The sequence below is a fragment of the Bipolaris victoriae genome (assembly GCF_000527765.1).
Source record: "Bipolaris victoriae FI3 unplaced genomic scaffold scaffold_9, whole genome shotgun sequence".
Taxonomy (NCBI): domain Eukaryota; kingdom Fungi; phylum Ascomycota; class Dothideomycetes; order Pleosporales; family Pleosporaceae; genus Bipolaris; species Bipolaris victoriae.
In genome coordinates this window covers 140,515-154,286 of record NW_014575383.1, presented here as the reverse complement: position 1 = coordinate 154,286, position 13,772 = coordinate 140,515, and the positions used below count along the sequence as shown (strand labels likewise).

The window sequence follows — 13,772 nt, the reverse complement described above, 5'->3', positions numbered from 1 at the left end:
GGACCATGTAGTTATACTATCGGGAAAATGTAGTTATATCGTATACTAGCTAGTTCAAGTGCGGATATTCTCTTTACTGGAGTTTAACGAATATTAAAGCTGCGGTGCTGGGGTGCGTGCTGGCGCTCAAGGGGTGAGGAGACGACCTGAACCTAGGCATGAGGTGCATATGCACCTTACCCAGTGTCTTACAACAGTACATTATGGTCGTCTCAGTAGCCATAGGCTCTATATGCTGTCGCATTCTAGTATCGAGGAAGCTGGAATAAAATAATGGCTGTGGCTGAAGAGCTTCAAACGAATGAGAATTTATTGAGATGATAGACCGATCAATCTGCTGATCAAGATCTATGGAACGACCAGACTATATAACATCAAATGGTCAACGATCGGACGGGTCATGTAACCCTGGTCGGACTAGTCATTGGCCAGTCTACCCATTGATACTGCGTCAATGTTGAATTCATATCTGCCCTGATATCGTCTTAAGCTTCACCTAGCATAATGGCCCTCAATTTTGCCCTTGTCTCTTACGCCTTCCCGTAGAGTGCCTCATCGCGTCCAACGCTGTTCATATCAAGGTATGGCGCTTCGGCCACACTCACTACTCGATGTCCAGCTCGTGGGCCGTCATAATCATAGGTGGCTGTATGGTAAACAGAACGGTTATCCCAAACCGCCAAGTCATTCACACCCCACTTCATGCGTAGCTATATATAAAGTGTCAGTGCTATTGGTCCAGATAAAAAGGCAAGTTATGAATATGACATTCCTACCTGGAGGTCATGGTTTTCCGTAATCAAATCGGACATAGATTTCAACAATCTCTGGCTCTCCGTTTCTGTAAGCTCGTTGATTCGTTGAGCATGATGTCCAACCCCGAAAACAGTGCGCCAGCCTGTCACTGGGTTGGTTCGCAGCATTGGGTGTACTGCAGTGAGACTGGGACCAATGTTGAAAGGCGATCCGCGGGGGATGGCGTAAAGATGAGCAACCTCGGGGTCCTCCTCAAAACCCACAGGTCGGAACGTGCAGGTTAGACCCTCGAGGAACTTCTGGTAAGGGGCAGAAAGCCTGTCGTATACTTCATATGCACTGGCGAAAACAGTATCACCTGCATTCAATTAGTAGCTAATTCACTCATGGGTACTGTGCAGTGCAAAGAGTCTAACCTCCGTATTCGGGAACGACTCTCATGATCAATGAAGTATAGTCGGACGTATTGTTCTTGAAAAACAATTAGCGTTTGCCCAAAGGGGGAGATGGCGATTAGTTGTACTTCAAAACCAATGTCGTGATGCCACCCGTCAGCAGCCGACTGCTTCTTCACGCGTGACTTCCCGTCAACACCAGTCTGCTTTGACAACATCTTCTTTGGGTTGCGGGCGATTGTAGACATTTCAGCATCGACCTTACCGCCTTCAAGAGACGTATGGTTACTTGGTAGTGTTAGATTATACCTTCAGTGTTTGCAAAGCTGTTCGTGGGACACGTACATTGGATGAATATGGATCCCAGATGTACTAGGCTTGCCGGTGAGTTGACCAAGACGGTTGGTGAAATCCTTCTGCTCCTGAGGGGTAATCTCTTGGTTGCGGAACACGACAACACCCCGTTGGCTGACTGAAGTTTTTGTAACCAAGGTTAGTTCACTAACATTCTAATGTGCAGGAGACAGTAGAACTCACTTGTGATAGCAAGGTCACGGAGCTTAGCATCAGAGTCAGGGTCCTTCAAGAGTTCCCGGATCTGAACATCAGCGTATTCTCTACCAAGGTAGCGACCGATGTCAGAATATTTATATCCATCCATCGCATCTCCAAGAGGCAGAGGTCTCATGATCGAGAATGGAGGAATCCTGATTTGATGAGTTTTGCTTTTTGGCTTTGCCAGTACTTGAGGCTGGGCAGCCTCTGTTGTGTTGGGAGGTTCTTCGATAAGTAGTGCTGGGGCCATCTTGAAGCTGGATGTAGGCAGTAATACAAGCTCGTATATGGCTGAATGATGTAGGTTTTATGAGTCAATGTTGGGAAATACAATCAGATAGACATGAATAGATTTATAAGGGTAGCGACGTTCACTTCTTGGCTGGGCAGCCTAACGGGCCGAATAATGGTGAGACTACTCGCTCGCATTATGTCCGGTCGGTCATTAATGCGGAACAAGCGTCGGGCATTTCTCAATGAGCTACCCAAGAAACTTAGAGTTACAATTGGTGTTCTCACTGATGCAGGCCGATACATTGCTAACCGCTCGGTTATTTAATAAAGCGTCGCTGAAACTCAGCAAGCTAGCATGTGCTAGAGACAGGAACTTTTTTTTCGGGAATGCCGATTGCAGTATCTGATGCACAGATAGTGGTTAAGACTGGTCCTACAGTCTCTCCACTACATATTGTCTTTTTCTTGTTCTCTTTTATGCACACACAAACATGACCCAAGGGAAACATTCTCAACGTTACGAGCGAGCATCAAATGGCAGAAGCAGTTATCAACACTTGCTTGGTAAATTCACCTTCAGGCTGTAGGGGATCATTTGATTGATTATTAGACTAGCAGGCGGAGGTGCGGGTATGATGGAGGGGCTTATTTGCCATCCGCTAGGTTTGTCCCAATCTATCTATGTTGCATCATGGCTACGCCTTGATATTCCTGACTTGCTGTAGATACAATTAAAGTCAGAATGCAGACAGCAGTGGGCCGTAATGCCTATCAGACTTCAAAAAGTATAATCCAAAGGGATAGTATTCTTGGCTTCTATCGCGGTTTCAGTCCTGTTTTATGTGGCATTGTACCTAAGATTGCAATACGGTTCGCTAGTTTTGAGACCTACAAGTCCCTCCTAGCACTTCCAGACGGAAGCCATCCAAGTCATCGACTACTTCTGGGTATGTAGAGACACTGCCAATTTGCTTATAGCTATGTACTCACTCTTTCCAGCTGGTCTAGCAGCGGGGGTGACAGAGTCGGTACTTGTTGTGACACCTATGGAGATGGTGAAAATTCGACTGCAATTTCAGAAACATACTGCAAAGCCCCGAGGAGCTATCCAGGTTGTCCTGGATATTGTCCGATATGAGGGTATTAGTAAATTATGGACGGGAATCTCACTTACGTCGTTACGCCAGGGAACAAACCAAGCAGGTTTGTAACTCGAATGCCCTTCTATAGCACTTGGCTAATGTAAATAATATAGCAAACTTCTTTGTGTATAGTCATCTGAAGTCGCACGCACTAGAGAGAGGAGGAAGAGGCTCATCAACTCTACCCTCATATCAAACTGCTCTCATCGGCTTAGTATCCGGCTCTGTTGGACCGCTTTGCAATGCTCCAATAGATACTATAAGTATGTGTTTATAGAAACCTGTCTCGAACACCAAACTAATTCATCCATTCTTTCTAGAAACAAAGGTTCAGAAGTCGCCAGCTCTACCTGGTGAAAGTAACTTTCGAAGAATAGTCTACCTGACTCATCAGCTTGTCACAAAAGATGGCCTTCCTGCTTTGTATAGGGGTATTGGTCCCCGAATCCTTCGAGTAGGGCTAGGCCAAGCAGTCTCCTTTACGGCGTATGAGTTCCTCATGGCACAGATTCACACTCTTCAGAGTTATGGTCGTTATATCGATGCCGCATCGACAGGTCTTAAGGATTTGGTAGAGTTGCAGTAACATAAGAGAGCAGTTAAAGCGCTAACTTGTTCTACAAGCGAGTTGCCCGTACAAACGAGTAACGCACCCTACTAGCTATAACTACTCTTGAAGCTCTATACCTTAAGAACCTCAGGCTATAGCAAAAAGAGACAGAGATTATATAATCTATACTATCTTATATAACCTTTCTACTACTATATAAGTGATAGCTATTCTTTTCATAGTAGGTTAGAGTGCAGCCTACTATTATTTTCCAAGACAGTTAAACTAATACGCGATATAGTAAATAGAGAAAAAAGGTCAAGGTGTAATACTCTACTATCTTACTAGATAATGTGTATAGAATATAAACATAAAGCTTACTAGTCTTAATATAGACCTAGTAAGAGAGGTACAGAGCTTAAACTTTATATAATACTCCTATCTACTAAAAGAGTTTACTACTTCTCTATAGATCTTAATTTATAAAACTTATAGATAGTACGTAAGTATAATATATCTTATATCTAAGAAATGAAGCTTTTTTTTAGATTTGTATAGATTGATTATCCGTTATAGAGTACCTTAACTCTACTTTCTTTACTAGGAATAGGTGAGCCCCTCACTTATGCGGGCGACTCGCTTGTAAACTGTGTTAGTATATCTAACAAGCTAGAAGTGTATCCACAATCGTTTACAGATACGGCTGAAACCGTCTCACTTCTGTGATGGTAGAATCTCATCACCCGGCTCCTGCATCGAATTCTTCTCTCCAGTTTCCACAGATTCGGCCTTTTGTGAACAATCTGTACTCTGTTCCTGTATTTGTTCTGTTTTGTTCTCCTCCTTCCGTGAAAGTCCATTGTCCTTAACTAAGAAGCAGCCTAAAAGACATAGGCCCATACAAGGTGCTAGGACGATGAACACATTGTGAGATGCAGTCATATATGCATCTAGTAGAGCCTCAACATCTGTCACAGGGATATTGTGAAGGTCAGGGATGCTATACGAAGACGAAACAAGAGACCGGAGGTGAGACGGCAAACTCTTTCTGAGCGAACTCTGCATAACTTGTGACGAGACTGCGAGGCCTACAGCGCCCCCAAGACTTCGTAGGAAATTTCGGTTTGATATGACCACAGCACGCTGGGCTTTAGGTGAATGTGCTTGCAGCGCGATCAGGCAGGGCTGAAAAACGTTGCCAACACCAGCACCTGTTATCGCACCAACAATCCCAATTATGGCTGGGTTGGTTGTACGGCTGAAGAAACACATAGACACAGCCCCCCTGTGCTCTTGGTTAGCAAAATTCAGAGCCGAGGCGTCAAATAATTATAAAGATGCGATCAGCAGGTTGGAAGAGGGTCAGGGCAGGAAATCGAGAGCAAAATCAAGGAAGAAAACTGACAGAGTCCAAAGTACAAACCCAGACCAAATGACCTCCCCGTATCTACCGCTTTTTGATATGTACAGCCCTGAGCCGACGCTGAACACCATTTGAACGGCAACAAATGGTATTAAAAGGCCAGATGCATGAATTGGACTGTACCCCAACACATTCTGCATGTAGATTGGCAGGTAGTACAGTGCAGCGTAGTACGCGAAACCAAACAGAAAGTTCTGTGCAAGTATGGTGCTGACGGCAGGTGTTTTGAACATAGACACTAGAAGGTAGCAATATGTTAGCAGTTGTCCCTTGTATGCATTTAAGGGTGGACTTGCGAGGCATAACAGGTAGGCGAGATACCTTCCATTCCACTAGAAGGAAGGCCACTAGCGCAAGCGCCGAGATGACAAACATTGAAATAACCATGGGAGAGCTCCATTTGAAGTAAGAGCCCCCTCCAGATATGGGAACCAGGAAAAACACGATGGCAATTGAGCCGGTAGCAATCCCGTAGTAATCGATCATGGAGAATGTTTCTCTGCGTTTCCTTGGGGGCATTGACGATGGCACTAAGAAGAACGATATTACAGCTGAAGCAGCAGCCAGGGGTCCCACAAGGTAGAAGAAGTTGCGCCACGAAGACGTTTCTGCAAATGCGGCGGAGACGAATGGACCTATCATGTTACCCAGGCCAATGCATCCACCCAATAAGCCCTGATAATAACCACGCTGCTGAAGGGTAACAATGTCGGAAACAATGATCATGGTAAGCGAGTTGATACCTCCCATGGCAATACCAGCAAGGGCCCGGAAAATGTACAATGAAGTTCCATTTTGAGCAGTCGCGCACAGGATATCGCCTACAGCCAACAGCAGAAGTGCCGATAGGTAGACCACCTTACGGCCAAATAGATCGGAAAGCCGGCCGTAGAGCACTTGAAAGACGGTGTTGCCAACAAACGAAGAAGTGCCTGCCCAGGAGATGGTGTCTTGGGCATTCAGATCTTTCGCCATTGTTGGCAAGATCACAGCGATTCCATTCTGATCTGCATATGTGATTAAGAAGGCAAAAGCCAGGGTCCCAAAAACGATGATGAGTCGGGCGCGGGGGAGGAGGTTCGTTTGATCTACAAGAGTGTTCTCATTTCGCTTCGGTTGATTTGAGGGTGACGTCATGGCCGAAACTATGATAAGAAAGATAAGACAATCTGAAGTATAGTTCACAAGAGCTTTTCAACTCCCGCGCGGTGCTGCACAGAATTTGTAGTGTTGCAAAGGTAAGTAAGAAGGAAGACTGATTCGGCCCGACTAATGAATAAACCGATCGGTGATTTCCATCGGCTTTTACCTAACATACATGATTTGGAGCTAAAATGGACTAGTATGTTTTGTAGGACCGTATCAGCCTAGTCTCTACTCAACCATTCCTTCCAATAGGAGTTGAACTGTCTGTCTCCCTAGATTTCTCATCGCTGCTGCATCCAAGTTTTTCTCCGCCAGGTTAGGTTTCCTTGTGGACCATGTCACAATCCGTACGGGTATGAGTATAACACGGGTGCTATCTGCAAGTTTAAGCTTTTCATTCGTCACGTAATATGGTCTTTGTTTCACAGCCTGAATATCCCTGGGTTATATCGCCATATCTGCGGTCTATAATTGTGAGTTGTTTTGTTTTCCATTACTATGTGTCAGCTCTTGTTCAGATACAAGGTAATTATCGGTCTTGCTGTTACGTTTGCCTCCCTTTGCTGTTTTTTTACATCAATAGCAAGGAATTAGCATCAAACACATGCTCCCTTCCAGGCATTTTCTCTTCTCTTCTTGTATCGAGAGGCCGACCAACACAAACTAAACCATATAGGCTGGCGGTCTTGCCGGCATAATAACAGACCTCTCTCTCTATCCACTTGATACGCTGAAAACCCGTCTCCAATCCTCTGCTGGCTTTGCTGCCTCTGGGGGGTTCAATGGTGTCTACCACGGTATAGGCAGTATAGCTTTTGGATCTGTGCCAGGCGCAGCTCTTTTCTTCATCACTTACGACTCAGTAAAGCGGAAGCTTACTCAACAACATTCCGGGTGCTACAATACTGAGGAAAAGCCTTGTATCCATGCTAATAATGAAACCAACGAGGCGAGCATACATATAGCAGCGGCAAGTCTAGGGGAGATAGCCGCATGCGCAGTCAGGGCACCGGCAGAAGCTATTAAACAGCGGGTACAGATAGGCCAACAGCCGAGTGCAAAGGCAGCACTAATGTATATTCTGAACCAACGACATGCACGCGGGTTATGGCAGGTGCAGAAAGAGCTATATCGTGGCTGGTCAATCATGATAACCCGCGAAATCCCATTCACCACTATACAGTTCCCGCTTTGGGAGGTGTTAAAGAAGCACCGACAGTCCCAAAAAAAGCAAGGGCAGATATCTGCAATGGAGGGTGGCTTACTAGGAAGTATAGCTGGTGCGGTGGCTGCAGGCATCACAACACCATTAGATGTATTGAAAACACGGATAACGCTCGCAAGAAGGAAACAGCACATGTATTCCATGTTGTTGGTAATACTGAAGGAGACTGGGCCACGAGGGTTTTATGTAGGGATAGGGCCAAGGGTGATTTGGATTGGTATGGGTGGTGCAGTATTCTTGGGGTCTTACCAGTGGATGTGCAATGCGTTGGGATGAGTGCAGTATGGATAGTTTCAGGTGGCGATTTCTGGCTGAGATGCAGTTATATTTTTGACGCGGGTTTACCATTAGTGTAGAAGACAATAGCTTCTCATGAGAAACTCGAGAGAAAATTCACTCTACCCAGGCCAGTGAAACTGACATTGACACAACGTTGAAAAGACATACCCAAAGAATTGGTTGATTAGCAAGCCTGGACCTTTCTCCCCATAGTGTCTTTTCACCTAGTGATACACCTTGTGTGAACGTTGAACAGAAAGTCCCTGCTAGGTAGGCCCTGCTCAAACTCACTGCCATGTTAGGTCATGCTGGAGGCATTGTGTAGTATTGAATATTCTTTAACTGGCAGTATAGAAGCTATAACTAATCTTTTTATGCTCTCAATATATCTACCAGGTTCTTTGTGAATAGGTCGAGCATTACTTGATACAGACTTAGTAGCGGATGCGCCCGATATATAAACCGTAGAACAACCTCTACTTTTTACGTGCAAGCAGGATGTAACTACCCCACTCGACGTCTACCCACATTTCCCGCCAGTTGGTACCATTAGCCTGGAGGCTTGGGTCTGATGCCACCATGGTTTCCATCATCTCATCAACAACATCACCTTTTCCACCATCTCGTATACGCAGCCTATCCGGATGATCGAGCTGCCATGAATGTACAGAGCTCCAGGTTCGGATGTACTCCTCCATCTCCCCCAAGCGCATACGCTTGAACATCAGCCTTTGGTTTGGATCATAAGCGCTTCTGGAACCTTCAGGCTCATATTCTATTCTTGTAACATCTGTCCAGGCCGACGGAGGGGGATGTACAGATCGCAGCAAATCCTGAACAATCGAGCGTCCAGGCTGACCCCAATAGCTACCAAGAAATTGACGATCTTTTCCATACGCATAGTCATTGAGTACTTTGGTGGCGATAGGATGGTTGACCAACACGTGATCTTTGTATCCCCAGTACGCTAAAGTGCCCCGTGGACGAAGTACTCGCTGGAGCTCCTTAAAGACCTTGGTGTGGTTGAACCAGTGGGCGGCCTGCCCAGCGGTGACCAGATCTACCGAGTTGTTGGCGATCATTGGCAGGTGCTCTGCAGACGATTGCATATATTTTAAGTTTGCGAAACTGCTGCTTCGCTCTTCCGCCTCGGCAACCATACCTGCAGAAGGATCCAATCCTAGTACACGATCAAAGCTGGACGCTAGGAATCTGGGTACCAGACCGTGGCCAGTTCCTAGGTCAATACATAGTTGTCGCTGCCCTTCATGGAAACCTAGAACTTTTTGGTATAGCGCATTGGGATAGGCAGGGCGAGAGACAGCATAACGGGTTGCTGAGAATGTGACTTTACTAGGTAAATGGTTAGATAGCTGCAGACGGAAGAAGCGAGAAGGAACCGTACGCAAAAGTAGACATCTCGATCTAAGCTGCTCGTATATCCATATTGAAGCGTATGAAAAGACTAATATACATATCACAACAGAAGCGACTCAATATCGGCCCGAGTAAAGGGTAGTAAGTAGACAGAATTCTACGACCAACACTAGACTACAGAAAGATGAGTTTCAGGTCAGTCCGCCCGGACCGAGATGCTATAATATGGGTCTTTTCGGCTCGTTTTCCGTTTGCCGTTTGCTAACTGAATTGAGAGCTCCGTCCGGAAAACGGAGATGGGAATGGCCTCCTGTTCGGTAACGTCTAGTGCTTACCTGCCCCATATTAATACCTCTTCAAGCGAAACGGAGCTTGACATCCATCTCATTTCCAAAACTCCGTTTCGTGGTCATCTTGGTGGCCTACGTGATCCCACACGAGATTAGATCAGAGATAGGGTGGAGCTCAATCGAACGATCCCTCCGTTTTCTATGTCAACCGGGATAGACAGCTGATCAGCCAGACGGTAATCAGATGGAGAAGGCCTCTCACATACCCGGTAGAACCGGAGAATGGAGGCCCTCCCTAGCAGTGCAAAACCGGTCAAAAACATAGCGAGAATAGTATTTAATTACTTTCTAGGCCTCTATAACTCTGGTAAATACAAAGTAATAATTCAAAATTTCAAGACTATGCAAGTAAGATATGTACTTAGTAGAATAAATTTTGTCATAGAGTTAACATGTTGTAATAGGAATAATTCGGTTGTTGATAGCTGGTTTTGTTGGGAAACAGCTGCTCGTTTTGATTTTCCGGTTTTACCGGGTGAGAGACAGCAAACTGAGCAACCGAACAGACCCTAATGCATTCCATAAATATTGTTGGATTGTTCCAGCAACGGATACAGCGACCGAGGCTAGGTATTCTTACTCTTCTTGGATGAAAGGCAAGGATGATGCATACAACTCGTTATTGGGTTGCATGACTAAGACTTGTGTCCTCCCAACAGATGAATAACTATGCAATCGGCCTTATGACTGCCCAATCTGTAGACTGATCATGCATTCGTACCACCGGATCACTTACCTCGGTGGTTGAGATAACCTAGCAATCGTGTGAAGCACCGGAACTAATACCCCATTGTGAGGTCAAAGGGTAATAGACGACAGATATGTTCAGATGATTTCTCACATGGATTGCTAACAGACTGGGTACTGCCCAACATATCCTACGTGTTTCCAAAATTGGCCAATCTCTTACCATAAACAGGTTAACTCACTGATATTCTGGTGGGGTAATTAGGCAGTATAAGACATGAGACGGTGTGTGCCGGCCACCAGACGTATGTGTTCATAGCAGCCTCATCATCAGTACAAATGGATTCAGTTCAACCAGTCCGGACCAATCTATCGTGCGACCAGTGTTTCAGATCCAAGGTCAAGTGCTGTCGGACAAAACCTCAGTGCTCCCGGTGTAAGAGATTAAATTTCACTTGCACGAACAGTCCTGGCTTGCCTAGGGGAAAGCCAAAAGCAAAGAACTACTGCTCGTTTCAACTTCCATCCATAGAGCCTAGTGAGGCCGTCAACTGCGACGTTCCTAACCGGGTTGAAAGCCCGCAAAGTATGTGTCCATTTCACTCAAATATGATATACGTACTCACTATTACAAAGCGCTAGATTTGGGAAATCATGAAAATGCAAATTTATCCGAGCCGCTTGAGCCAAATCTACTGAACCTTAGTAGCAATTCCTTGATGCCTGACATGTCTTCTCTTACAGATTACACCTCAGTGGCACTTCATTGCTCGAGCTTCGAAACCCAAGTACAGAACTCTCTTACCCGGGATGGTTTCGATATTCAAAATGCTTTAGGCGACTTGTATTGCCCAACATCGTCTTCCGCCCACTCAGAACATCCAGAGGGCTCTCACAGTAGTGAACACGTGGATTTCTGTTTTTGTATCGAAAACCAAATTGCTTGTCTGCATCGCATGTACGGAGTGAACATGCAACGGGCAGATGTCTCAGTAGACCAGGTATTAACCCTTGCTCGTCAAGCGATAACTTCTATTGAGGAATCCCTCGGTTGTCAAGGCTGCCAAGAGAAGAACACAATGTGGATATACCTACTCCTACTACACAGTGTAGGAAGCTGTTTTGAGCGTGCCTTCAATACTTCTGTATCCGATCTTCAGACTCGCCCTGTTTACTTTGGCAACTTCCAGATTGACACAACTGGGAGGGAAAGCGAAATCCTAGCCATGGCAGTAGACAGGGAACTCCAGCGAAGCATTGATGTGATGGATATATTGGATGATCAATGGGGAAGGTTGCATCAATCTCAATTAAGCCACTCTAGAATACCCGAATGCGTCGCCCACCTAAGTAGCGACTTCAAAAAATACTTTGGTCTATGTAAGCATAGGCTTCGACACGGTGCTTTATCTCAATAGAATAGAATCTAGTTGCAGTTTTGGATGCAGATTACAATCGTTTCGGGAGGGGTTTTCGTGCAAGAAGAAACGTGATATAATTAGCTCTAAGAAGCTCTACACTAATTAGCTATACTCGTGTTTAGACGTTGGGAATCCCTATATTCAGACAGCGTCTTATTACGTGGTAAACACTAGAATCCCCGCCAGCCAAACCAGCCAGAAAACGAGCTCAAACCCCAGGTAAAAAGCGATCTAGGTGAAAGACTGTTACGATCAAACCTTATAATACGGAGGAAATCCCACTGTTATATTTAATTAAGCAGTAAAACAGTCATATAATTTTGGTATCAGAAGTAAAAATATCGATTAAAAATAAGAGAGCTATGAAGCTTTAAGAAATAGAGATATTGATAAATTTCTCAGTAGAAAGGGGTTATATCAGGTAACCTGTTGCATGCACTGACTATATACAATACTAGTAATACTCTCGTAATAGGGTATTAGAGAAATAAGTTGGAAGCATATCTACTCGCCGCGTGCATGTGGTCCCTAGGTCACTAGGCCGTTTACCGGGTAAACGGCAAGCTGCAGGAGATGTGAAAGCACAATGACATTGATTGTTCGCACAACGATAATATTTTGGTATTATGATCTTCGAACAGGAGAGGGTGAACAGGCATGTGCTGGGCTGAAGAGGGGAAGATGCTCAGATGGTGCGCCGAGGCAGAGGGGCTGTGGCTAATGAAGTGTGGCTCATGACGTGCGCCACGCGGGCCGAAACAAAGCATCGTAGAACGGGACACGAATTGCCAAGTCAAGACAGCCTCGAATACTCCCTGGTAACGCGGCTTATCTGTTCTTTTCCAGAAACAAATCTTCTCCATGAGGTAGCGATTGCATAACACGTCTCTCAGCATGTCTGCGCTAGCCACATCTGACCCGGCACAACAAAGTGGTAGGTGAGGTGGCAGCTTTCGGAGGTGCTGCTCAACTCCGCATCCCCGGTCGCAAGTGGTGGTGGTGAAGCAACATTGAGTAATAGGCTGACAGGCAGGCACAGGAACTTTGTCCAAGTCGCAGAAGAAGAAGAATAAGAAGAAATCAAACTCCAATGCGAGCAAGCCAGACGAGACGGCAAAAGCAAATGGTGGCAACGGCAAGGCGGCTCCAGACGATCATGACGACGACTCTGAGGGTGAAGGGGAGCAGCAGCAACAGCAGACTGTATGTCACACCCCTTGCATGTATGTCTTGGTGCTAAAATTGCGAAATACAGAAGTCTACCGCGCACGCTGCAGACCCGGACGCCGATGATGTAGACGACGAACCACCAGTGTCTCCAACAATACAAACAAACGGTACTCCACACCACAGCATTTCCTCTGCGATTGCTCTAGGACTAGCACGCTCACGCTCGCATCAAGGGCTCTCTCCATCCCCACCGCCCGCCTCCGACACGAGCGCCCGCCTCGACGCGATAGCAAAGGAGCGCGATGCGCTACGTCAGGAAGTCACCGAGCTCAGGAAGAGTCTAGAGGGTATTCAAAGCAAGCAGAGTACAGGCGCGGCCGACGGGTCCCAATGCAATCACGAGGAGGAAATTCGAAGCCTAAGGGAGGAATTGGACGAGGCAAACGAGGGCAAGGAACACTTCGAGACTCAGTACAAGAACCTGCTGGGCAGGGTAAACACGATCAAGACGAGTCTGGGTGACCGACTGAAGGCTGATGCGGTCGGTGCTCCTCTCTGATGCTGTGTTGTAGCGAGGGTTGTTCTAGAATGCTGACAAGTTGTAGGCTCGTATTGAAGAGTTCGAGACGCAAGTCGCGGACCTCGAAGACCAAAACCGGGAGTTACAAGAGCACAACAACAGTCTCACAGAAGAACTTGCAAAGCTACGGCAGGAAAAGGAGGCACAAGTGTCAGAGATTGAGACCCTGCGAAGCCGTGCCACCTTGTCACAACAAAATTGGATTAAAGAACGCGATGAACTCATCTCCCGAGAGGCATACGCAAAAGAGGAGTTTGAGAATGCAAAGCAGGCCATGCAGGACTGGGAGGTGCTTGCCATGAACGAGCGGTCATTACGTGAGAACCTTGCAGAGAAAGATGCAGAGTTACGAGAGCAACTCGAGTCAATCAAGGATGAGTATGAGAAAGCTGCTAGGGACAGGGACACCAACAGCCAGGCTGTAGAAGGCCTACAAAAAGCGCTGCAGGAGGTCCAGAACCGTAAGTATCGTCGATCTTGTC

General features: G+C 46.1%; 5 protein-coding genes across 5 annotated transcripts; 2 read left to right on the top strand and 3 right to left on the bottom strand.

The window, feature by feature from the left end:
- Positions 1-530: 530 nt before the first annotated feature.
- Positions 531-1,956, bottom strand: COCVIDRAFT_12494 (hypothetical protein; the record flags this gene model as incomplete). Its single annotated transcript, XM_014705244.1, has 6 exons — positions 531-710; positions 777-1,114; positions 1,173-1,227; positions 1,280-1,439; positions 1,497-1,623; positions 1,689-1,956. 6 exons carry the CDS (start codon positions 1,954-1,956, stop codon positions 531-533), a joined length of 1,128 nt encoding a protein of 375 aa, XP_014560730.1.
- A 475-nt stretch (positions 1,957-2,431) lies between these two features.
- Positions 2,432-3,668, top strand: COCVIDRAFT_34142 (hypothetical protein; the record flags this gene model as incomplete). The annotated part of the gene is made up of 6 exons (XM_014705331.1): positions 2,432-2,504; positions 2,556-2,603; positions 2,666-2,887; positions 2,940-3,143; positions 3,196-3,345; positions 3,403-3,668. 6 exons carry the CDS (start codon positions 2,432-2,434, stop codon positions 3,666-3,668), a joined length of 963 nt encoding a protein of 320 aa, XP_014560817.1.
- Positions 3,669-4,346: 678 nt separating this feature from the next.
- Positions 4,347-6,192, bottom strand: COCVIDRAFT_88253 (hypothetical protein; the record flags this gene model as incomplete). Its single annotated transcript, XM_014705330.1, has 2 exons — positions 4,347-4,922; positions 5,389-6,192. 2 exons carry the CDS (start codon positions 6,190-6,192, stop codon positions 4,347-4,349), a joined length of 1,380 nt encoding a protein of 459 aa, XP_014560816.1.
- A 419-nt stretch (positions 6,193-6,611) lies between these two features.
- Positions 6,612-7,702, top strand: COCVIDRAFT_88242 (hypothetical protein; the record flags this gene model as incomplete). The annotated part of the gene is made up of 2 exons (XM_014705329.1): positions 6,612-6,674; positions 6,878-7,702. 2 exons carry the CDS (start codon positions 6,612-6,614, stop codon positions 7,700-7,702), a joined length of 888 nt encoding a protein of 295 aa, XP_014560815.1.
- Positions 7,703-8,181: 479 nt separating this feature from the next.
- On the bottom strand, positions 8,182-9,124 carry COCVIDRAFT_34139 (hypothetical protein; the record flags this gene model as incomplete). The annotated part of the gene is made up of 2 exons (XM_014705328.1): positions 8,182-9,058; positions 9,111-9,124. 2 exons carry the CDS (start codon positions 9,122-9,124, stop codon positions 8,182-8,184), a joined length of 891 nt encoding a protein of 296 aa, XP_014560814.1.
- Between the last annotated feature and the right edge of the window lie 4,648 nt (positions 9,125-13,772).